The 25,354-nt window shown below is 36.6% G+C and overlaps 1 protein-coding gene across 1 annotated transcript in view; it reads right to left on the bottom strand.

The window, feature by feature from the left end:
• Positions 1 to 25,354, bottom strand: part of KIF5B (kinesin family member 5B) — a 45,352-nt gene that overhangs the window by 4,793 nt on the left and 15,205 nt on the right. Inside the window, exons 2-25 of the mRNA XM_001508079.5 lie at positions 24,511 to 24,598; positions 22,506 to 22,579; positions 21,638 to 21,742; positions 21,410 to 21,458; positions 20,934 to 20,989; positions 20,760 to 20,847; positions 20,428 to 20,552; positions 18,941 to 19,045; positions 18,504 to 18,649; positions 17,471 to 17,619; positions 16,084 to 16,277; positions 14,881 to 14,949; positions 13,477 to 13,683; positions 11,757 to 11,900; positions 10,378 to 10,566; positions 6,724 to 6,841; positions 6,547 to 6,608; positions 6,344 to 6,453; positions 5,672 to 5,773; positions 4,330 to 4,390; positions 4,170 to 4,241; positions 3,948 to 4,052; positions 2,575 to 2,791; positions 1,679 to 1,811 (exon numbers count right to left, since the gene is read on the bottom strand). Of these exons, the coding sequence (XP_001508129.2) occupies positions 1,679 to 1,811; positions 2,575 to 2,791; positions 3,948 to 4,052; positions 4,170 to 4,241; positions 4,330 to 4,390; positions 5,672 to 5,773; positions 6,344 to 6,453; positions 6,547 to 6,608; positions 6,724 to 6,841; positions 10,378 to 10,566; positions 11,757 to 11,900; positions 13,477 to 13,683; positions 14,881 to 14,949; positions 16,084 to 16,277; positions 17,471 to 17,619; positions 18,504 to 18,649; positions 18,941 to 19,045; positions 20,428 to 20,552; positions 20,760 to 20,847; positions 20,934 to 20,989; positions 21,410 to 21,458; positions 21,638 to 21,742; positions 22,506 to 22,579; positions 24,511 to 24,598 (2,768 nt within the window). The remainder of the gene's footprint in view (positions 1 to 1,678; positions 1,812 to 2,574; positions 2,792 to 3,947; positions 4,053 to 4,169; positions 4,242 to 4,329; positions 4,391 to 5,671; positions 5,774 to 6,343; positions 6,454 to 6,546; positions 6,609 to 6,723; positions 6,842 to 10,377; positions 10,567 to 11,756; positions 11,901 to 13,476; positions 13,684 to 14,880; positions 14,950 to 16,083; positions 16,278 to 17,470; positions 17,620 to 18,503; positions 18,650 to 18,940; positions 19,046 to 20,427; positions 20,553 to 20,759; positions 20,848 to 20,933; positions 20,990 to 21,409; positions 21,459 to 21,637; positions 21,743 to 22,505; positions 22,580 to 24,510; positions 24,599 to 25,354) is intronic.

Genomic DNA, 25,354 nt, shown 5'->3' with positions numbered 1-25,354 from the left:
ACAGGATTAGTTGGCTTGCCTTACTGTTGTGAAGACAAAGTGAGCTAAGTAATGTTTAAGCACTAGTGAAATAAAGCCCTGAATATATTCAGGATACTATCAATAAAACAGAAGATGCTATACAAATTACTAGAAAGTTCTGGAAAAGGACCTATGGGGATTTCACTAAGAGTCACTGGAGGGATTAATTACTAATGCTTCTAAGGGAGAAAATTATACAACAAGAGATATTTACATTCTGGAAAGTTAAATATATATAAACCTACAAAATACACCTTTGAAGTGTCTAGCAGAGTGACCAGAGTGTAATATTTCTTCTTGTTACTCATTCACCTAATTTCTAAAAATATGGAGAGGACGGACTATCTGGGGATGTGGAAAGATGGAGGAGCAGACAGGTTACCACTACTCTGGACAGTACAGAGTTGTCTTGGGTACTGCATTTCTTTGTTGCTCAGAGAGAAGCATTAGAGGACAACTGGTCTTTGGGCTCCCACATCACAGTAGCCTGCATCATGCAAAAGGGCTATATACTGGCTTAAACTACACCACTATCCTGTAAGCTGCTTCTCCTTCACCCTGAGGTTCATGAGAACACAAAAATGGCTCAGTCTTTCTGCCTTTCTGCCATTTAAAATTAAGGAGATCTCAATTCTCCAGAGCAAAGAGATGTGGAATTAGAAATTTAGAAGATACCAGAGGAGAACACCAGAGATGATGTACCTCAACCAGATTTTAAGCATTTACTAAAAATAAGAATTTACAATATGCTTTATCATATTGCTATAATAACCCAGAAATGTTCTTCACCAAAATGAACAAATACTTCGGTTTGTGCAATGGTAAGGTAAGGGCTAGGAAGGAGGAAGAATGAACATATCTGAAAAAACTGTTAAGATTAAAGGATTCAAGTTTGAACATTTTGTGGCTCATATTGCCACAAATACAATCTGGGCCTGTAAACAGGAAAAACCACCCTCACACCAATTCTCTGTTTTAATTCCCCTTACAGAAAGCAAGACATTTCCAATTGATGGTGCAAACTCCCAAACTGGAGACAGAAAGTGAATTAGCTGATTTGGGCAAGAGCAATTATGCTGTCAATTTAACCTCTCAGTTGAAAGACTGGTTATGGGGTTGTCAATCTTGCTGGGGTTGTTGTTTTAATTTATAAATTGAGTCGAATTAAAGTTTAAAAAAAAACCAGCATCTCAAAAGTAATTCCCTTATGTAAAACCTGAGAGTAGTGCAGTTTGTATGATAGCTACCCACTTTTTAGAAGAGCTGGGACTATTAGGTCTTGAGAGCTTTAACCAACCTCCAGCTTTTCTTCATGTTGCTCCACTAAAGTCAAGATTTATTTTTATAACTATTTCAGTTATAAGAGTGTTTAGCAATTAGTAGTCACATAAAACAGTCAAATCACCATTCAATTATTTGATCTAACCAGTCTAGAAAGAGTCATTTTATGGCTATGATATAACTACTGGAAAAATCTTAATGACAACCATTCTACCTTGGCTTCCCTTCTCCCTCCTCGCTAACACCCACAGAAAAAAATTCTTAAGCCACTAATTTAAGAGGCTGTGCTTTAGTCAGGACGGTTGTTCTATCTAAGTGTTAAAGAGCATGTTGCACATTACAAAAATCACAAGCCATGGAAAAAAAAAATGCTTACACTTTGTCTTGTCTGCCTCCTCCACCGCGCACAGCAACAGGCTGGCTATTCTGAGTAAATGCACCTCCTCCACGAATTGCACTTGGATGAGTTGGAGAAGCAGCTGGATGTTGCCCTGGACGGATAGGCTTAGCTAAATGAAGACAAGAATGATTTTAGAAGAGCACATAACACTTGATCATTTTTTTCTTTATAGATTTTACAGGTAGTCTATAGACCGCTCAATATAACTTAAAACTGCTCAAACCTAACAATATTGTTATTCAATTGTTAATCTGCCCTTTCATTAAATGTTCTATGACTATCTTCTAGATGTTTATCTGTGAGTTACACTCAGGAATACGTGCAGTAGGCCTGTACAGGAGAAAAAGATTTCACAGGGGCTTGTTTTTTTTTAGAATACCTTTAAAGGTGAAACTGCCATGCAGTTAAAGTCATGCTCTTGTTCCAAAAGGAAAAGTCACCCTAAAAAAAGGCTTAAATGGTATCTTACCAAGAAAAGAAACCTCAACTTTAACTTCGGAAACTATATTACTATTTACTCCATGGTTAGAAAAGGGATCAGATAAATGTTTTTAATATCAAAAAACATTCTGCTTTATCAGACCACCCTAAGGCAAGCCTAAAAGCAAAAAATCACAGGCTATGATAATTTGAATTTGACTTCAGTTTTTCAGTGGAAATCAGTTTCTGCTGAAAATAAATGGTCCTCTATATACTTTTACTAGTTACAATTAGTTAACACTAGGACACAAAGAGGTGAAACTTTCAAATGCCTAATTTTCAAAAGAAAATTCTCTTAGTAAATACTCTAAGTGAAAACATGATTAATCCTCTCCTATTCAAACAGACCAGGCCTTGTCAATTAGGCATCTTTAAAAAATTCTAATACCTACCAATTTGGGCAGAATGTCCTCTTCTGGCCATATTCTTGGATCGGACTGCTTCCTTAATACGATCTACTTCTTGTTGATACCGTTTACGATCACGAGATGCATTTTCTTTGGCTTCTTTCAGTGCAGACTCCAAAGCTTTAACTCGTTCAGCTGTAGCTCTAAGTCGCTTCTCCAGTTTAGGGAGCTCACAACGAAGATCTGCATTATCACGTACCAACTGGGGATTAGTAAAGTAAAATAAGATGAATTGTTCCATTCTTGAAAACATTTCCTGTATTTGGGGAAAAGCTTTACCATAGTTTTCAGGTAAACGAAAACAAGTAGCAATCATCTCAATAAGTCCCCCTTAACAAAAAAAAAACTAAAGTACCCAGGATACCAGTTAGCTACTCTTCCAGAAACTGCCTCAGAAGACCATCACTTTCCGAAAACCAAACATTTTTTAGAATGGCCAAACAAAAAACTTCTCTTGCTTTAATTTTAGCACATTACATCTTCTTCTGTTTTCAGCAGACTTGGAGAAGAACTACTAATTCTTTTAACCTTTCCTTTAAATACTGTCCCCATATTTTTAATAATTTTTAACCACCCATTTCTAAACCCTCACATTTTAACCACCCATTTCCCTCACATATTTTGAATGTAGTGAACAAAACTGAACATAATATTTTCCAGTAGCATTTTAGCTTTAAAATAACAATCCTGACATATTCAGATTTTAGGCAACTATAAGCTCCAGATTTTTTTTCTGTTCCTATTCTCTATTGGTATTATTTACTTTCTGTCTCTAAGAGTGTAACCCTGCATTTATCCTTATTTAATTTAATCCTGGTTTTGTAAGCAGTTTCCAATTAATCTAGGTCACTTTGAATTTTATTCTTGTCTTACAAAATGTTGGAGATCATGTTCTCCAGTTCTTTTTGCAGCCAGGGCCAATCCCAATGGTTATAATACCCCATACTTTTGAAATAAAACCACTGACCATCACACTTTGGTTGTGACCTTCAAACTAACTGTCCACCCTTCCTAAAATAGGTCAGCAGAATCCTTTCCAAGTTTAGATAATGAGAATGTCATGAGGGAGAGAATCAAAAGCACATTGGTCTTGATTTTCTTTATCTATATGGCCTAACACACTATTTTAGGAGATTAAGATTGACATAATTTACTCTTCAAATGTTGGCTAAAAAAAGAACTAGTACCTCTTTAAAAGGAAATCTTTTTGATGCTGCCTATGAGTAACAGACATTAAACTTCTCTGTAAGTTGTATTTATGTTTTTTAAAAAAAACATAAAAATGCATTACCCTCAAAAAGCATAAAATAACATTACTATCATAATATTTTTAAAAATCTAATTTTCAGTTCTGTTACCTGCTTGTGCACTTTTGTGAGCTGTTCAAGGTTATTCTCAAGAAAGGATATCTTTTGTTTTTGGGCTGCACTGCCTCCTGTATCATCAGAATCAATCTCAGCACTCTGAGTAAAGAAATAAAACATTTATCTATACATTCATGAAACTAAAGATAAATTAGTTGAAAAATTGCATTTATCAATATTTAAGACAAAGTTTATTTCAAAGACACTATATATTACCTTCTTAACTCTGGTAGCCAGATCTTGGACAAACAGCTTCCGAAGATTGTGCAGGGTCTGAAGTTCTTTTGCCTACAAATTAAAACAAGAATATTGCTGATGTTCAAACTTTCAAATTCTTAAGAGTGGAAAAAAAGTTAAGTTTTTAAGGACTGCTTACCACAGTCTCCTCCAAACCCTTTAAGTCTTGCCTTGCTTGTTCCCGTCTGTCCTGCATAACCCTAAACATATGAAGAAAAAGTACTTGTTTGTTTAGACATTTTTAGTGAACAAGTAACTCAAATGATTTCAATACAGTTTAGAAGTTTGCATATGGTGCAATGAAATTTTTACCTTCATTCAAATGTAAGTTCCTTGTGAGCACAGAACATGCTACACACTTTGCTATTCTGAACTTCCCAAACACCTAATACAGTACACTGTACCAAGTGAGTGCTCAATAAACACAGTAGCTACTACAATCTCTGAAAATCTAAGTCATTAAGACTGTTATATGATCATTCAAATTTATTGAGTGCTGTGTGCACGGCACTACACTATGTGCTTGGGAGAGTACAACAAAACAACATATTCCCTGTCCACAAGTTTACAGTCTAGATGGGGAGACAGACTTGGTGTTAATATCCAAGTGCTTTAAATGATATAGAAATGACAGGTTGTGGAAGGAGTGGGGTAGAGATGAGGAAAGACCTTTACAAAATTTACAAAGTGTTATTAGTAAAATTAGTAAAAAGAGAGAGCTAAGTACAAAGGAATTATTTGTTCAACAGATCCCTAAGTGTTTAGCAAAATCACCTGAAGATATTAAAGTAGCTTTTGTCTAAGCAATGTGGTACAGTGGATAGAGCACAGGCCTGGGAATCAGAGGGTCTTGGATTCTAATCCCAGTTCCACCCCTTGTCTGTCATGTGACCTCAGACAAATCACTTAACTTTTCTGTGCCTCAGTTTACCTCATGGGGATAAGACTTGTGAGCCTTATGTGGGACATGGACTGTGTCCAACCTGATTAGCTAGTATCTACCCCATTGCTTAGAACAGTGACTGTTTTGACATAGAAAGTGCTTAACAAATACCATACAAAAGAATCCTCCATTGGGATTGAGAAAAAAAATCAAATTTAAATACAGCAGATAGCCACAGTTCTTTAGTATCATGAGACTTTAGGTAATTGTGGCAAAAACAGCTTAAAGAGAGTGATATCAAGGACTTAAATCTTCATTTGGTACCCAAAAATACCACATAAGTTATTGTTCCTGCTTTTGTCAGGTAGAAGAAAGATTATCGCCAGTTTTGCCGTACAAGGAGGATTAATATCTGGAGCACTTTATAAGAGAATCAAAGTTTAAAAAAAATCCACAAAAGTTCATCTAATACAGTGCAAAAATAAATGTAAAAGAGATTCAGGTATGCTCTATCGCTTAATAACAAAACCGAGAATCTCAAACTGGGCCTCAACAGAAACTCTCTCAAATTTGGGCTTTGTCAGAAACTCTCACTTACGTAAGTTCATGCAATTTCCTGCTTTTTTCTTGATCTGTAGCTTTTAATTTCTCATGCTCAACTCTCAAGCGTTCCTGCTCCAGTATCATTTTCTGATTTTGGCTGAAAAAGAGAAAGATTAGTATGAAAATGTGTTCAATGCTTTTAGTATATTGGACAGAAGAATTTAATTTTCTTAGTGTCAAAATGGGAAGTTTTCAGTTTTTTACAAAATAAATGAACTCATTTTATCCTGAAATGTACAAATGTAGGCAAACACATGGATCTGAATTATTACATTCAAAAAAATGATTTAAAGACTAATAAAGAATTAAACAAATATGGAGTTTAAGACAGAATTCTGCATTGCTGAAATTGACACTATTCCATGTAGAAGGAGGTTAACCCTCTGGAGGTTAATACTTAAGAAAAAAAACCCTCAATACCTCTGTATAAGGAAGGAATACCTAGTCCAAAAAAAAAAAAAGTTGACCAGAACTATTAACCTGAAGGCAGAAGAGGGATTGTTAATTTTATTTACTAAAATAAAGCTAGAAAAACACTTAACCATTCAAAATTAAGTTGTTCAAATGCATAGATCCCAGATTCCTGCCCAGGCATTACCCATGATCTCTTAATGAAGACTCAGGGAACTACAGTTTTAAGGCAATGTAGAAAAAAAAAATCACTTACTCTTGAAGGTTAGTAATAAGTTTCTCTTTCGCATCAACTTCATCCCTCAGGCTGCTAATTTGTTTTTGATGGGTTTCTCTGTGATTTTGTATCTGTTGTTCAACAGCTTGCTAAAAAAGATTAAGACAATTTTCCTTAACGGGTTGGTCAAAAATAAATAACAGCACAAAATATATAAGGATGCAACCCAAAAATGAACTTGCCTTGACTTCATTTGCAGTCTGAACTTTATTCAAGTGCTCCTTTTCCATTTCATGAACTTTCTCTGTTTGGAGACAGGATAGGGATTACAGGAGAAGAGAAAAAGGGAAAATGCTTTTAATTCAAAAGACTTTGCATATAATACGGAAAATGGGGCACATCTGAAAAGTATTCCATACCCTGGGCTCGAAGCTGAACTAACTCTTCATTAAGGGAGTCAACAGACTCCTCCAGCTGCCTTTTCTTCTGTTCTACATTCTGCAGGTATTCAGTCAAGGACTTGATTTTTGCTTCATGCTATCAGAGACAAAACATGAAATCCACAAAGTTAGAAGTGTAAAAAGAGTAAAGAAAAAAAGCCCATCTGAATACATTCAAATCTATCTAATAATATTCTTACCCAAAGTCTCAGGTTTACAGCCTACAGCTTCTCATCCTGACCTCTATAAAACAAGTAATAAGCCCTAATGGATATACTCTTGTTTTTTGACTTTCCTATGTAGGCAGCTGAATTGCTATTCTGCTCTATCCAGCTTGCCACTAATGGTGTCCTTAAGACAGGCAACATTTGGAGGACAGAGCAAATTTCTAATACCTAAACTCAGGAACAGTTCTTGGGAGTCCTAGTGGTGGCCCAGAAATACCACCAAGAGGCAGTATGAAAGAAAGTGAGCCTGGATTCAAGTTTCCAGCTCTGACAGTGACCTGTGTGACCTTAGACAAATCACTTTTCTTTGTTCCTCAGTTTCCACCTCTGTAAAATAAGAAAATATTATACTAGAGAAGCAGTATGATCAAATGGAAAGAGCTCAGGTCTTAAGTCAGAGGACCTGGGACCTGACTCTGCCTCTGCCTATGTGCTCTTGGGCAAGTCGCTTACCTTCTCCGTGCCTCAGTTTCCTCAACTGTAAAATTGGGAATACCTGTTCTCCTTCCCTCAGACTGTGAGCCTTATGTGGGACAGGAACTGTGCCCAACCTCATTATCTCGTGTCTAGCCTTGGCACTACTGTGCTGGCACATAAGTGCTTGACAGATACCACTATTGTTAATACTATTCTTACTGTTGCTACTTGTTTTTTTGGGGTTTTATTTTGTTTTACAGTATTTGTTAGGCATTTACTATGTGCCAGGCACTGTACTAAGCACTTGTGTAGATGCAAGACAATCAAGTTGGGTCCATTCCCTGTCCCACATGGGGCTCACAGTCTTAATCCCCATTCTTACAGATGAGGTAGACATGGAGAAGTCAAGTGACTTGCCCAAGATCACACCGGAGACAAGGGGAGGAGCCAGGATTAGAACCCAAGTCCTGACTCCCATGCCTGTGCTCTTTCCACTAGGCCATGCTGCTTTCCCCTTGTTTCTCCCTGACTCCTACGACTGTATGAAGACAAAAGTTAATGAAAAAGCACTACATATATTCAAGATAGTATTATCATTGCCAGTATATCCAAACAACTTGGAAGAAGTCAGAATTGTATATGAACAGCTACTTAAAAAAGTCATCTAAGAAACCAAACAAAAAACTACTCAAAAGCCAAGAAAGAACCTACTTCATTTTTCCTTTTCACTGTAAAATAAGTGCAAAAAATTACTTGAAAATTTTTATTAAATCCTTAGAGTTCTATAATTTATAATATAATGACTAGCCTAGGCTGAATACATCCCCTCTATTGGCAATAGGCTGAGATAAAATCAGATATTTCATATGTACAGTGTATATGTATACCACTACCTTCATTCATTGGTATTTATTAAGCATTTACTGTGTACAGAGCACTGTACTAAGCGCTTGGGAAAGTACAATACAGCAGTAAAGAGTGACAATCTCTGATCACAATGAACTCACAGTCTGGGGGGGGAGGGGATGGAGACAAGAGACAGATTTAACATACCTTTGAGTGGCTATTACGCCCCAATTTTTTTAAATTGGCAAAGTACAAAGCAAACTGTGCTCTCTTTCTTTGGGATCTCAAACTCTGTAGCCCCATTTTATCACTTGGGAAAACATAAGGCAAGGATTACTAATAAAACTGATTTAAATATGAAGCTTTTATGTAATTTCAACATAATGGAAATTCAAATGATTGTATTCCACTTATCACCGACTTTGGGCAAGTCACTTAACTTCTCGGTGCCTCAGTTCCCTCATCTGTAAAATGGGGATTAAGACTGTGAGCCCCACATGGGACAACCTGATTCCCCTGTGTCTACCCCAGCGCTTAGAACAGTGCTCGGCACATAGTAAGCGCTTAACAAATACCAACATTATTATTATTATTATTATCACTGCCAATTTGATTCAATCCCTGGCTGCTAAGCAGTGCCTTAAAATGTTCTGACAATTTATCTTTTCAAAAAATTATCTAATCCAGCCATGAAAGTTAGTAGAAATGTTATTATTATTGATTTTAGGGTGATAACAATGTCACATGGCCAGATATGATAAGAGGGGGAAATCCAAAGGGCCGAGGAGTAACAGAGCGATGTGCTATTTTCCTAAAGTTAAACTGAAATTAGCCATATTTCTAACCCCAAATGGAACAAAGGATTAGATGGGAATGAAACCTTTTAGGAAACAGAACCAAATATTTATGTCCACATGTGGAACACCCACAAAAATGCTTCAGTACTTTTTAGGAATCTTTTGCCAAGTTCTGGAAATAAGGCAGAAGGAAATGTTTCAGAGAAATAAAACTGTAGAATCAGGTTATAGGCTGTTACTGGAGGATTACTGCTGTCCCCAAACCCCCTTCTTTACTGAAACTGAATTCAGCTACTCCCTACTATACTGATATCTAGAACAAAAGGGACACTGTTTCTCTCCAACTGTTCCTATTTGCTCTTATTCCTTGTACAACTCTACTTTAGAAACCTTATGGTCACCCTGTCTCCTCACTGTATTGGGGTAGAGCAGATTTATGCTCGCAGGGCTGGCGATGATTTATGATATGTGCCACTGCCAACAACAAAGCAGCAGAATTTCTGCTACGCTGCACCTCCTTTAAAATTATAGTTCAAAAGCCCTCTTGACGGGGGAGAGAGAAGTAATATTGGCTAGCACACACTCCAAAAAGAAAATGAAGGAAAAGAAGAAAAAGAGCCCTTCATCTCTTCTTTGTGACACCCAAGGACACATTACTGGACCTTAGAAGCCATACACTGGAGAACTGAGCTCAATATTCTCATGAATGCACACACTATTTACTTTTCTGTAAGTGTGCAACACTGCTGGCCTATGCTTAGTTTGCAACCCATTATGATTCCCAAAGCTTTATTTTTTCCCTATTCCATGTAGTCTTTTTACTGGCTAATTTACTTTTTCTTCAAAGAGAATATTCTTGCATTCCTCATCCTAAATTATGCGTTAATTTAATTCAAACCACTTGGAAACACTCTTATAAAGCCAAACTCAATATTTATCACAGCTTCATATATTATTTGACAGCTAGGTTTGTCAGGCATACACTAAGAATATAAAATAAGAACAATTTTTTTCCCTCTTTGGAGAAACAGAGCACAATACCTGACAAGGACCTGAAACCTGTCAGCTCATTTTAGGTCTGCTGAAGCAGTAAACCGTTTATCGTTGTTCTCAAGCAATAGCATTCAGCCCTAAAAATCTAGAACTCCCAAAATGAACATATAGTGCATATGTTCACTAAATAACATTGCTGCACTTCATTCAACTGGAGAGAATGTAGAAAATAAATCAATCTGTATAACTACTTTGCCATTTTTCCTCTCTAGCTTTTCAACAAAAGTTACTGGAAACTCAAACTTTGGCCTGTTAAACATTAGAAAACGGATGTTGTAATATAAAATTTGTACCTGTGAGATCCGAAGCTGACATGCTGCGAGTTCCTTTTCATTTTCTTCCATCTTTTTATTGCTCTCAGTCTGTGTCCCTTCTAGTTGTTTACAACGTTTTACCATTGTTTTCACTTCTGATTTCATTTTGCTAATGTACAGTCTTGCAACAGTGAACTCTTCATCTATCATGCCAGTTCCTTCAGGTTGCTGTGAGAAAAAAGCAGAATGAAATTCATATAGGGAAGCACAAGTGAGCAAGACATTTAACTCTTCATGTTGAAAAACAGAATATGAGACCAATCAACAGATGGTATTTGAGCCCTTGCTGTGCTCTAGGCACTTGGAAGAGTGCAATACAACAGGGTTAGACATGTCCCCAAGTAGCTTAGAGACTAAGGGGGAAATGTAATAAAATACATTAGAGATAAGGGAAAGGGCAGGGTATAAGGAAAATCACACAAGTGTTTTGGACGATGAGGATAGATTGGATAACAAGTGCTTAAATGGTACAGCTCCGAGTGCCTAGGCAATACAGAGGGGAGAGTAAGTAGGGGAAGTGAGGAAGATATGATTTTAGGATGGCTTTGAAGGTGGGGAGAGTGGTGCTGTGTCAAATATGAAGGGGGGGAGAGTTACAAGCCAGAGGGGGGGACTTGGGCAAGGGGTCAATGATGAGATAGAGGAAATCAAGATACAGTGAGTAGGTTCATGTTAAGAGGAGTAAGTGTGTATACCATGTTGTAGTAGGAGATCAGTGAGGCAAGGAAGGAGGGAAAGAGCTTTCAGACTGAGTGTCTGAAAGCCAATGGTTTCTGTTTGATGCAGAAAAAGAGAAGCAGCATGTCCTACCAAAAAGAGCACAGGCCTGGGAGTCAGAGGACCTGGGATCTAATCCCACATCTGCCAAGTGTTTTCTGTGTAACCTTGGGCAAATAATTTAGCTTATCAGTGCCTCAGATCCCTCAACAGTAAAATGGTGATTAAATACCTGTTCTCCCTCCAATGTAGAATGTGAGCCCCACATGGGACAGGGACTGTCCCTAACCTGATTAACCTGTACCTACCCCAGGACTTAGATGAGTGCCTGACACATAGTAAGCAGTTAAGCACCATTAAAAAAAATGTAGATATGACTGGCAACCATTGAAAGTTTTTAAGGAGTGGGGAAGATGTCCTGAATGCCTCCCCACCACCTCTCCAAGAAAAATGATCTGGGCAGCAAAGTGAAGTAGGGATTGGAGTGGGGAGACACTGGCACAGGGAGGTCAGCAAGGAGGTTGATGCAGCAATTAAGGTGAGATATGATAAGTGCTTGTATCAGTTTGGTAGCAGTTTGGAATGAGAAAAACAGGATTCTAAAAATGTTGTGAAGGTGTACCGACAGCCACTATATTTACCTTTACATCATTATTTCCTACAGCAATTCCAATTTCAGCAAGGTCTTTCAATAAAGATGCCATCATCTCTGTTGCCCGTTTTTTCTGGTGATTAGTCATTTCTTTCAGTTTCTGAAGTTCAGCATCTATACTGGCTAAAGTTGCCTAATAAAAAAATAATTTAAAAACAATCATTTAAACAGTATTTTAGAACCAGGAATTTTCTGGCTTTCTTTTGGACCTGTGCTGGACTAATCCCACTTTGTAAATACTCTAAAATTTATTACAGAATGGCTAAATAGCCCTCTAAGAAATATTAACTATATATATTTTTTTACAACTGGTTACATAGTTATTTAAATCAAAGTACTCAAGAAAAGCAAGTGGATGTGGTGAGAAGGTACCTTTGGGCAGGTACATTTAAAATTACAAAAGAAAACCATAGGAGTTAAAACCAGAATTTTTCTAAGGGGGAAACAGACATTTCATTCTAAAGCACTCCAATATTTTGTCAAATCAAACTAAAATGTGCAAAATTAAGTTGGAATTACTATACAAATTTCCAAGAAGAATAAACTGCAGCACATTTTATATGCTATGCATGAAGAAATAGCGTGCACATTTCACCAGTGACATTTGATATGAAGGATTTGTGTGTGTATACACATATATAGAAATGGCCAGTATTTTGTAAATTGGAAGTTAATATCTCACAACAATACTGTACAACCAAATCAGGCAGTATTAGAGTTGAAATCAATTTCTTCTTTTGGCCTGATGCAAAAAAGGGTGCTTCTGGGAAAACACAGTTCCATTGCTCCTAGCTAGCTAGTGTAGTGTAGGGTGTCAACCTTTTCTATCCCACTCCTATACCTACAATTGTCATACACCTTCTAATAGGAGCACTGGGTTGTAGGAACAGCAACTATTTTTTGATTGGTTTTCATTTCGCATTTTTTCTTTGTCCAAGGGAAAATACCATCCCTAGCCCCTTACAGAGCCACTTTGACTGTCACTCCCAGCAATGTCTAATGAAATGCATGAGGGCACAATGCTACCAATGCAGCATAAGAGACATACTTTTCCATAACCACATACTACATCCATCATTATCCCTGACAACCATCTTGCAACACACGATTCTGAGCTCAGAGGGATCGGTGAAAGAGTACATCGTCTCTGGGCAAATTGTTGCCAAAGCTTTACCAACAACTCAAGTGCATATTCTGTTAGTGATATGCATTACCTTACTGCTCTTAAGCATGGGTGCATGAACAATGCATACACCAAATGACAAGAGGTCAGAGAAGAAGCACAAATGATTTTAATGGACATAGGGTGGAAAGATTCACTTCTAATGAGACAAATGGATACAATCTTACTGGCAGCAGTATTGTCTTTGTACCAAAGAGCAATTTTAGAAATTTCAATGAATGATATGTGAAGTAGATGTATTCCACTATGTGTATGTGCAGGAATCAAAATTTCTTAATTACTAAATTATGTTTTGAATTAAAGCTTGAACCCCTTAACCTTCCATATAAGGATTTTTTAAATTTTCTTGTCACCAGCAAGAAACGTAGCCAATTTTTCCCCCCCAGAATGTAGTGTTCACGATCAAGCCACTATGTTAACCCAACAGAAGGATGGATGCTTTCATGTTTACAATTATAAGAGGAATATAGATGGGGAAGGAGACAGAGAACCAAAGCATTTGAAAAATACTTCCTCAAAATCCTACCGATTTCTGATTGAGTTCATCACTAAGCAGCTCATATTCCTTGGCCTTGTCTTCGACTTCCTGAGATTTCTGATCATAGTTGACAGCAAGTTCCTCAAGAGCCTGTAACACTTCTTTCACTTCTTCCTTTGAGGCATCATTTTCGGCCTGGAGGCGATTCAACTCAGCTTGCATATTATCTTGGTCCCTTCTTGTCGATGCCAATAGCTACAATGATCAGAAGAGAGTCCACTTTTACCAAATTTGTTATAACTAAGGACAAGAGTGAATGAATTTCTTCAGCACAAGTTCAAGTGTCTTGGATGCTTTCCCCTTACATCCTAAACAGGACGCTTTGTCTTGCCAAATAAAGATATGACATTTCTCTATCATTCATCATCAAAAATTATTTATGTCAAAATTATTTATGTGTCAACCACATTTGAGTGATGCTTTATGGTTCAAATACACAGACCTGTCCTCCAAGGCTAGTAGGAGTAGCAATCCATTCACAGATGTTACCGCTTATTCCTCTGGTCCCAGGATTTTGTGGGATACTATCTTCGCCACCTATCTCTCTGTCTCCTGATCCTCAATGTCAACTAGTACCTGTGTCACTCTCCCTATCCATCTTTGCCCTTATTTGGTACCAAGTACAGGTGACCAAAGAAAACAGAGCAGCAATAGAAATATCACAAGACAGAAGTCTTAGGTAAGTGGTGGGAGGGGAGCTGCTGCTTTGGAATTAGCATGTGCCCTATACTCCCTGCCTTTTTCCTTTCTCCCTTTAGAAATAGCATGGCAAAGGAAAATCCTAGCTCGTGGTTGGCAATCTAAGGCAGGCAATAGTAAATAAACGACTAAGTAACTATTCAAAAGTGACTTTAAAGTTGGTGTCAGCACCTAGGTTAAAACAATAAATACTTACTTTCATATGCAGAGTTTGAGTTCTCTTACTCTGGGGGCAGGGTAAGTGCCAGGTTGACAGAGCTGACAAAACGGACCATGGAAAAAGTGACGTTTCCCCAAAGCATTTGTCCCCCAGCACTTACTTTCAGAGATGAATGGAAAGCCAGTCATCAAGTTCATGTTCTTGTATGGATATAAAGGACTTCTGGGGTGTTCACAGAACAATATATGTTTATGGTTGTCTGTGAAAACTTACTAACGGATAACATGGGTGTCGTCTATACTCTCTCAAGTCCCTCAGCATCAGGCTGGGCATACAAAGTGCACTCAAAACGTTTTCTGATGAAGAATCCAAGAATAAGCCTTTTGGTACATACTACTGATCATCAACTTGATATTTTAATATTTTATCTGATCAGTACCTCCATCTTCAATATACTTATTTTAGGTGAAAGACAAATTTAAACTTCTCAGGAAGTAGGAAAATCTACTAAGTAGTAATAGTAATCTACTTGCCTCTTCCTGATCCAACATCTGGGTCTTTAGCTTCTCTACTAACTGACTTTGCTGATTAATTTCTTCATCCTAGAATTTAAACACAAATAGTTACAAAATGCTTCAAATAAAGAGCAACAACTGTACACTTCACACTTGCCACACCAACTGTATTCTAAAATTAAACAGATTGGAAAAGAAATAAAACCCAGTAAGAAGCGGCCAAAATATATTCTTTTTTAAACTTCATATCAAGGAATAAATTCTTGTTTTGACTAAATTCTTATAAAAATGTAAAGTATCGAACAGCAAAAACCCCAAATTGCATAAATTTAGTTTGCCTCTTCTTTTAAACACTGAATTGGTGCCACTTCTTTAAAATGTTAATATTAGAAAATATTTCACAGTCAGTAGTATTTGAGCATTTATTGAGGGCAGTGTTGTACCAAGCCCTTGGGAGAGTACCATATAACGAGTTGGTAAACATGTTCCCTGCCCACAAGAAGCTTACAATTAATGGTAGTGATTTCTTAAATCGCTAAAATGTACCATTTTAACTATGTACCTAACATATGTAGTTTGATAGATGAAAGTAATAATTGTTACTGTGTTATACAAATGTCACAAGCTTTAATCAATTTTCATTCACTGCCACAGCCCAAACATATTCTGGAAACAACTCAAAGTCAAAATTAACACATTACACACATTTCTGAACTCCTCAGCTCCTCTCTCATATTTCACCCAAAATCAATTCTCTCCTTCTGTTTCCTACCCTATATAATAAATGCTTCCTGTGGTCACACAGAGAGAGAATTCTAGATTGAATAAAACATTGAGTCTGATTCAACAGTGGCACCACTGCTTAAACTTTTATGAGTAGCTTCACAGATCCTCCTATCACTGCTTTTCCTGGTCACAGAGTGCTTATACACCATTGGTGGGTTTTATCTATTTTTGAGAAATAGAATGCACCTTCGGTCTGATTTCCTCCTCTCTGAACACTCATCAAAGAATAAGCAGATCTGATGCATTAGAATGTTTTCTCCACCTTCATATGTTTTTGCACGAGAAATTATATTAACCAGTCCTAGGAGCAACTTGAATGAGCAGGAAGATGCCTAAAAAGTCTACAAACACTAATTCTGATTGATATAATCCACCATTTAGATGGCATACAAAATGCAAACAGATTATAAAGTTGAATGGGCAAAGCTAAACTACCTTATCATCAAGTTGCTTATACAATTTAGCAATTTCTTCTTCACATTTCCTTCTCTCAGCATCAGTAAAATTCCCAGTTACTCCAATCGTAGCTGTTGGCTTATCATTAATAACAGAAATATCCTTATCTGCTGCAAAAGCTTCCAAGTTGGCTTTTTCTTTGTCAAACTGTTCATCAACTGGCACAGTCTCCCCTTAAATCAGAGAATGGAATGACACAGTATCAGAAAAACATTTATAGTGGTACTAGAAGTATTTTAAAAACTATAAACTTAAAGAGTTAATCTTCCCTATGGATTTCTCAAATTAGAAAACTTAACACTGGAATTCATCCATCCAAATAACTACTTGACCATATACCTAAGAAAATGTACATTTTTTTTTAACAAGGAAATAACCAAATGGGTTTTGTGGATGACTGGCTTCTGGACTGTGTGAGGCAAAATAATGACTACAACTTTTCACTGAAGAAGGAGGGATTGGGGGTGGGAGAGATGTTCCCCTTGCCTTTCACCACCTGTCACAGCACGGACACTCAGTTTGATCAGCTTCAGGCAGGCCTGAGCACCCCTCATTTTCTACAATCTGAGGGGTGAGGAAGGGAGAGGGCTGAAGCAGATACGCCATAAAGGCACCGGTATTGGCCAGTGAATTTTTACAGACTGCTAGTTCGAGTCTCTCCTCGTCTTCAAGGATCATCTCACATGCATAGGTGTGTACTTGTGCTAGTACAGCCTGGAACTCCTTTTGGCCCTCTCTGTTCTTCATTCTCCAATGGGCCTCGGCTCAAATGGGTGTAGACCAGAACTGGGGACAGATTGGGAAAACCTGGCCTAGGCAGCACTCTTATAAATGGGGACATGACTGTTTCTGTGTGGGGAAACAAACTCAGTTGTTTTCTATCAGACAGCAGCTGTTTCTCAAAATGTGTTAATTGCACTGTTACTATGTACCAATCTTGTTCTGCTCCACTCCAAAACACCAACTGTCTCAATGGACTACTCTCCACACTAGGTGAGATATACAATAAAAAACCACAACTACCTTATTTCTCTGCTGGCAAGGAACAGAAGTGTTAGGTTAAATATTATTATGATTGTGAAAAAGTCATAAAATTCAGAGTTTAGCAGGGGGGCTAAATTTGAACTTTGATTTCCTTTATCCACTAATTTGCCTCCTTTTGTTTTTTTTTGTGCTCCCTTTTATTTTAAGGCCATTCTTATTCTGTTTGATCTGCAGGGTTCTGATATGATGCAGCACCCAAAATATAGAGAAATGGAAAGAAGTGATCATCACTCTCAGCCTTTTTGTATATTAGAATTATATACCTTGTAAATGGCTAATTTAGCCAATCTCTGAAATAAAGTACAAAGTTGAATACTGTTACCATTGCGCCAGCGATTAAGTTCATTCTCAAGCCACTGAATAGTGTTACGTAATGTCTTGTTTTTTTCTTTTTCTTTTTCATATTTCTTCTTCCACTGTTCAGCAGTTAGCTCAACATTGACACAAACTGTATTCTTAATTGTCTTGGCTCTATGAAAAATAATATGGAAGACAGGGTGGGGAGGACAATCAAAGACAGAATACAGACAAACCAGGTTAAATAATTTCAAATGATATACAATGGTTACTCCCCCCATGAATAACTAAAGTCAGTAATCAATAGTAACATGTTAATTCACATTTTACTTTGGCCTGAATGCTATGAGACAAAGGTAATAATAATAATAATGTTGGTATTTGTTAAGCACTTACTATGTGCAGAGCACTGTTCTAAGCGCTGGGGTAGATACAGGGTAATCAGGTTGTCCCACATGAGGCTCACAGTTAATCCCCATTTTACAGATGAGGTAACTGAGGCACAGAAGTTGAGTGACTTGCCCAGAGCCACACAGCTGACAAGTGGCAGAGACGGGATTCAAACCCATGACCTCTGACTCCCAAGCCCAGACTCTTTCCAGTGAGCCACACTGCTCCTCCTTGATGCTGATTCAACTTAGAAACTGCTCAATGATAACAATTACCTCAGAATTTCTGGTTGAAAGTTCTAACAGAACAGGCTACAACTACATTACACTGATTTTGCTTTAGTATTCAATATAAATACTTTCAGTAATTAGTCAATAAAATGTTTATTTCCTCAGAACCTACATAATTTCACAAAAGTGACAGACTTACATATATTAGAAACAAAGGACCAGAAAAGGAGAACTTTTTACTATGAAGGTGTGGATTACCCCCATAATGAGGTGTGGATTACCCCATATTACCAGATTACTAAAGATTAGTGAGGTATCCAGTTCATTTAGAAAAAACAATTTAATGTGATTTTGCTTTTGATTTTAAGCACTCTCCTCCCACCAATACTTTTCACAAACTTTGTTTCTGAAAAACCTTTCAAACTTTTATTAACTAACCTTTGACCAAATAGGAGTGTAGATTTAGTTTCAGATTCATTGTATGATGATGGAGAACAACAAATTACTATGGTGGTTCTGCAGTTGCCACCTAGCGAATCTTGAAGGATTCTTGTCATTTTACTATCTCGATATGGAACATACGTCTGCCACAAAAGGATGAGATTAGTGAACACTTACAGTACTGAAATGCATTTCACATAGTTCAAAGACACTTCAGAAGGACTAGAATACCTCACCAAAATTGGCTTTGAAGGAAGAATGTCTTTAATACTCTGAATACATCCTTGGTTCCAAATGAATTTTAAATCAAGATTGGAAAGAAAAAAAAAAAATACTCCTTCCGCCCCTGGAGTGCAGACATGCTGATATTTATTACCCCTTTCCACTACAATTCATACACAAATGTTGAAGAAAAAAGGGTCATTCACACTTACGCTACTCTCAGCCAATGCAGAAATCACATTCCCAAGGGCTGACAGAGACTTGTTGATATTCTTTGCTTCATCCAGCACAGCACCTTCAGCTCCGGTTTTACTAACCTAGAAGATTTTTGAAACTTGAAAAGTTTATCTGAAGTTCAAATACAGAACGATAAAAAGTTTTAAATTATTTCGGGTCTATAAAGCTTCCAGCTGTCTAACAGATGTGGGGAAAACTGGGTATGTTTCTCATTACTTTTGATATCCTTGTATAAAAACGCCAACTGTTAATAGCATAACATTACTGGCTGATGGCCATATGGGTTGGTCTGAAGTATCTTGTGTCAGTGAATTCTATTTACATATAGGATAATAATAATGTTGGTATTTGCTAAGCGCTTGCTATGTACACAGCACTGAGTTAGATACAGGGTAATCAGGTTGTCCCAAGTGAGGCTCACAGTCTTCATCCCCATTTTGCAGATGAGGTAACTGAGGCACAGAGAAATTAAGTGACTTGCCCACAGTCACACAGCTGACAAGTGGCAGAGCCGGAATTCAAACTGACTCCCAAGCCCGGGCTCTTTCCACTGAGCCACGCCGCTTCTCTGGATGAAACAAGGGCCTGGGTTTTCTTGCTTTTTTCTTTCCAGATTACATTCTTCATTTAAAAGTGACAAAATCCTAAGACTTAAAAGGACAACATAGGCCCATAAGCACAATCTCACTCCTATAAGCACAATCATAGAAATGTTTAGTACGTAGCTTGCAGTTTTTCTGTAAGGTAACATATTTCAAAACAGAATAGCAGTACTCATAATAGCAGCATTTGAATGCCCACTTGGGGTAGGGAACTAGGTACTTGGAAAGAACAGAAAAAAAATGAAGTGGCACATTCCCTGCCTAAAAATATTTACAACTAGAGTCAAAATAAATCAACTGCACAGAAAAATATACATGAATGTTAAGGTGGGCCACATCACACATCTATGAAAACGTTATGTAAAATTAAATATTAACTATTGCTTTGTATGCCTCCCAAACTTATCCACAACAAATTTAATATAGCTTTTGCAATAAGCCTGATATTTTTCAAAAATGTAGTAATGATTAAGGGATTTAAAACATCAAATACAAAACTAGTGTGTTAAAGCTGCAGATCAATTTAAGAAGCAGTGTGGCCTAGTAAAAACAGCACTGGCCTGGGAGTCAAAAAACGTTCTTATCTCGGCTCTGTCACTTGTCTATTGTGTGATTTTGGACAAGTCACTTGACTTCTCTGTACCTCAGTTATATATAAAATGGGAATAAAATAGCTATTTCCTTCCCTTCTTAGACTTTGAGCCTCATGTAGGCTAGGGACTATGTCTGACATGATTTTCTTCTATCATCCCTAACACTTAGTACAGTGCTTGGCACATAGTAAGTGCTTAACCAATAGCAAAATTCTTATCGCTATATTAACATAGTTTAGATGATTTAAAAAAATCAAAAAATGTTACCTTTTCACTACCAGCCAAGTCCACTAGATAAAGTTTTCCACTCAGTTTCTGTTCTGTTTGAGTGTTTTCTTGTTTTACATTAATAAGAAAGATGCTGTGACTTCTAGAGCTGTGCTCATTCATATCTATAATGCAGATTAATACAAGTATGAACAGGGAATCATATTTTACAAGTGAGTTTTCTTTACCAATAATTTCCTTAGTCAAGCAATATATATAGCAAACCAAAAAATTTCTACAATCTTATTCAATACAGGTTTAGAGAATATTATCGAAATAAAAACTATTATTTAAATAAACGGTTTGAATGCAGTGACTAATTGTATACTTACTTGTAACTGCTACATGCCTATTGGATTTTCCTTCATCTATGGTATCCATAACCTCATCTGGACTACATACAAAACGCTCTGTGCAGCCCTTTAAAACATTTTAAGTTTTAGAAGTTACCACTTTTTCATTACTATACTTTATGTTCTAAAGTTTTTCATATTTTATATACCCACCTTTACATATGGAACTCTATTTTTATCCTCATGGACAGAAAGATTGGTTTTTGAAACTGAAAAAGAAAAGCAGGACACTTTAGACAACTAGTCCTAAAATGATAAAACTGGTTATTTTCAGTAGCTTTATTCTTTTCCTAAATAGAATGTTGCCAAATGGAAGAATATGCATATAAATTCAAAAACAGCTATGGAAAATGAATTGCAGCATGGGAAGAGGAAGTATGTTTTACTTACAAAAAATGAAAATTTGTACAATTAGTTATTTTAACAATCTTCAACAATAATTTCTTTAGAACTAATTTTCTATATAGTACAACTAACATTCCTTTAATCTTGAAAATAAAAATATATTTTAAAATGCCCCCTATATGCCTCAATGTTTTTTAACCACTGAACTAGAAAAACAAATCTTAGACAGTACTCTAACTTTTAATCCCGGAAATAAAAAGGATAATAAAATGGAGGAAACTTACCATCCAAAAGGTCCCTTATTTTATCCAAATAGATTTCAAAGTATGACACCTATGAAATAAACAAAGCTTTAAATGAGAAAAACATAGTGAACACAGATTTCCAGGCCACTTATAAACTAGAAAATGAATCAAAGAAAAGCCTGGAATACTAAAATTATCTGTATATTATTAAAAATAACTACTTGAGATGAAAGAAAACATGAATTACCTAGTCTTCAGAGATCTTACCTTAATGTGGAATTCCAAATTTTCATCCATAGAGTAAATATAATTAAAAATATCTTGCACTATTCTGGGAATAATTCCCATACCATCAGGATCGTGAAGTTTTCCCTTATTGGAAAAAAGAGAGAATGTATTTGTAACTATTTGTAAAAAGGAATATACAGAACAGTCCAACTTTTACCATACCCTCAAGGTCAATTGACTTGAGTTAGCTAAATCAGAAATGAACTATCTAGTTCCAGGGCAGTCAAACCTGGGGGTTTAGTGGAAATACCTGAATTGATCTTCACTGTTAATTTTATATGTAAAAATGAACCCCTTAAATAAACCAAAAAGCCAACTAAGGCAAGAGCATCTAAAGTTTCCCGATGTCTTCAAAATCAAGAGTATACTTCAACACTGTGATCTAAGGTTGAAAAAAGACCTGGACAACCTTGGAGTATCTGTGTGGCATAAGTTGCAAACTATATGCCAAAGAGAATGAAACAAAGATGTTCTTCATCTTTAATGTGCCAATTAATCATAAACATTAACAAGTCCTAAAAGAGGATGACATGAAAATTTGGAAGAATTAAAGAAGGTTGGCAGTCTGATGGAGCCAAATTTTCCTCTAAAAATGCTCCAGTAAGAGCACGACTATTCTAAGCAAACATTTGCAGATGCAAGTAAACAAAAATCCCAGTAATACATATCTACAGTTGTCCTGATTGTTGATGAAATGACGAAAATCCTAATAAATTAAAATGCCCAGAAAGATGCTTTAAAAAGCATGAAAAGAACTACTTGTATAAGTATATATCAAATTAAAAAAATGTTTAAAAATGCCACATTCTTTAGCAAGAGAAAACAAAGTTGTTTAAAAATTTGCTACCTCCATTGTATGAGTCTTCCCCGAGGAGGTTTGTCCATATGCAAATATCGTTCCATTGTATCCTTCAAGTACATCTGACAGAAATAAACAGAATTAAACTTTAGGGATTTGTTTTTTTCTAAATATGTCTTATAGGAAATTGCTTATGTTAGAAGAGAATATCACATTTATTCATAAGCAATGTCAAAAACATAATATGTAGAGAGTTACTTCTCCAGTACACCCAATTCTTCTAAAATGTGTATTCTTACAGAATACCACATTACAGAAAACTTGTGTTGCAGTAGTCATTCCTGAAAAATGCACACAAACCACTTCTTCTGACATCGTGGTATACTGTATCCAAACCGGTTCACATACTCAGATAGGCATTCACCAATTTTCTCAAAGCATTCAAACCAAATGTGAAGTGAAAACACTACAGCAGAACGTCATGTATGTATGATCAAGCAAGAGTTATTTTTAGGAAGACTGGAGTGGAAGATACTTTTATAAATATACAAATAATTTTAGTATCCAAATCTTGTTAAACAATAGATAAGTTCACTGAAATAGTGTAATGTGAAGAGTGTAGCAATTGTACTCTTTTCACAATTCTCCAAACAAGCTTCTTCTGGCAACTCAACTTCATTCATGTGACCAAGAGGCAATTCTCATCCATGGCTTGACATTTTGAGGTTTCTCTACAAGTCTTGTGCCTTCCTCAGAGAAACAGAGCAAAAGAAGAAGCAATGTGGCCTTGTGGAAAGAGTACGAGGCTTGGAGTCAAAGGACCTGGGTTCGAATTCCCCCTCTGCCAACTGCTTGCTATGTCACCTTTGGCAAGTCACTTGACTTCACTGTGCCTCAGTTTCCTCACCTCTAAGGTGGGAATTCATTATCTGTTCACAGTCCTACTTAGTTTGTGAGCCCCGTGCAGGACAGGGACCAGTCTGACTTAACTGATCTGTACCTCCCCCAGCACATGAAACAGTGTTCGACACATAGTAAGTGCTTAAAACCATAAAAAAAAAATTTTAAAAACCCCAAACACTGTAAATACACCTTATCGTCAAGGTCCTACTGAATTCAGGTGATAATGTTTTCTACTTATAACCCAGCTCTTTGGTTCTGCACTGCAATCTCTTCAGTAGTGGCCTATAGCATTTGAAGGTCACCAGGATAGCAGCCCCGATCCCTGGAGGAAATCCAAGGAACCAAGCTGATCCCCCAAGATATAGATAGGTATGGCTATCAGATAACTGAGTTTTTTGAACGTGTGAGATTTTACCATTCAGTGACCAGTACTGTCACAAAATTATAAATTAAAAAGCCAGTCCCAAGATAGCAATGACAACTTCGATTTCTCTTTGGAAAGTATCCACCTGTCCCACCCTTGGCAGCCAAAGTTACATTCTCCAAAAGACACTCTGCTGATTGTTGAAAAGGTCTGAAGGCATGAACATGATGATGTAGTTATAGGAACTCATGCTGATGAAAACATTGACCCTGCCAGCCTCCTAACCAAAGTTGGACTGGGAATCTACCCTGCCATTTTTGTTTTTCCCGTTATGTTAGTTTACTTTGAGCCTGGTCTCCATGGGACACACCCAGGGAGCAATGATGAACAAAGAAAGCAGAGTGAAAAAACAGGCAAAACAAAAAAAACTTCACATTATTGCCTATTTCCTTCCACAGAGAAATTATCTTAAAATTTGACAAGTCTGTGCCTGCATCTTTGTAAGATCACAGACTCAAAGTGATTTGCCAGGATGTGTACAATTAACAAAAGTTTGAGAAATTATTTGTGTAGTACTATACTATGCTTAAAAATTTTACTAATCAGAACATGTACCATTTGATTCAAATACAAAATAGCTACCATTTTATTCTAATACAAAACAGCCTTCTTCCACCCTCAATTTATAAGTAATAAATTCCAAAATGTAATCTCTAAGTAAATATATCATCTTCTACTTAATACTGGTTTTCTTGCATCTGAAGAGGTTTTAAGGTGTGTGTTTACCTTTAACAATCTTTTTTGCACAGTCATTGTACACTTGCTCCTGTGATGTACTTGACTGGAAGACACGATCAAATGCATAAGGCTTGGACTGAAAAAAAAAAAAAACCAACACACAAAAAAGAAAGTGTTACACACATATTAACCAAAAGCTAGTTTCCCAAATGGTCATTCTATGACTACAAATTAGTCATTTAGATCGTATTACATAAGCACAAGAAATGATTGTCAAAGGCAATATAAATCAGAATCTTGCACAGAAAAGTCATCTTTTAAAAGTATTTTGGTCAGAGTAGGTATAAGTCTGCAACATGCCTAATGCCAAAGGGAATTCAGATAAGGCCAATTGTAAATCTGTCACACACACACTACGAAAGCTCGATTTTTATTAACCACAACCTCTTTATATATTTAAGTTTTAAAAATCAATCATTTCAGCAACTGCAAACTTTATGCTACCAAGAACTACTCAAATTAAAATGGAGGAAAAGAGATTGAAGTCAACTACAATGAAGCATGGGAAAGACAAACATTAGTAAGTTTGTAGACCTCTCCCTCAACTGACAAAAGGGGTACATTTCTGAAAGACTACGTATCAACTACAAGGTACACTTCCAATCTGATAGATTCGTTTTCAACTCAAATATAATAAAAATAGTCAATTTTGCTATAAAACTAAAAACTTTCTAACGCTGGAAGCATCTTTCTAAAAATGTCTCAAAATTAGATGTCACAAGATTGCCAGATTAAATAAGCTAGTCACTGCACAATCGTTTTTTCTCGAAATCATATGTTCCTGGAATCTGGTCACTGTCAGTGACCAAAATTCTGAACTAACTAGCAGAAT

The sequence above is a fragment of the Ornithorhynchus anatinus genome, chromosome 13 (genome assembly GCF_004115215.2).
Source record: "Ornithorhynchus anatinus isolate Pmale09 chromosome 13, mOrnAna1.pri.v4, whole genome shotgun sequence".
Classification (NCBI taxonomy): domain Eukaryota; kingdom Metazoa; phylum Chordata; class Mammalia; order Monotremata; family Ornithorhynchidae; genus Ornithorhynchus; species Ornithorhynchus anatinus.
This window is presented reverse-complemented; position numbering and strand designations above follow the sequence as displayed.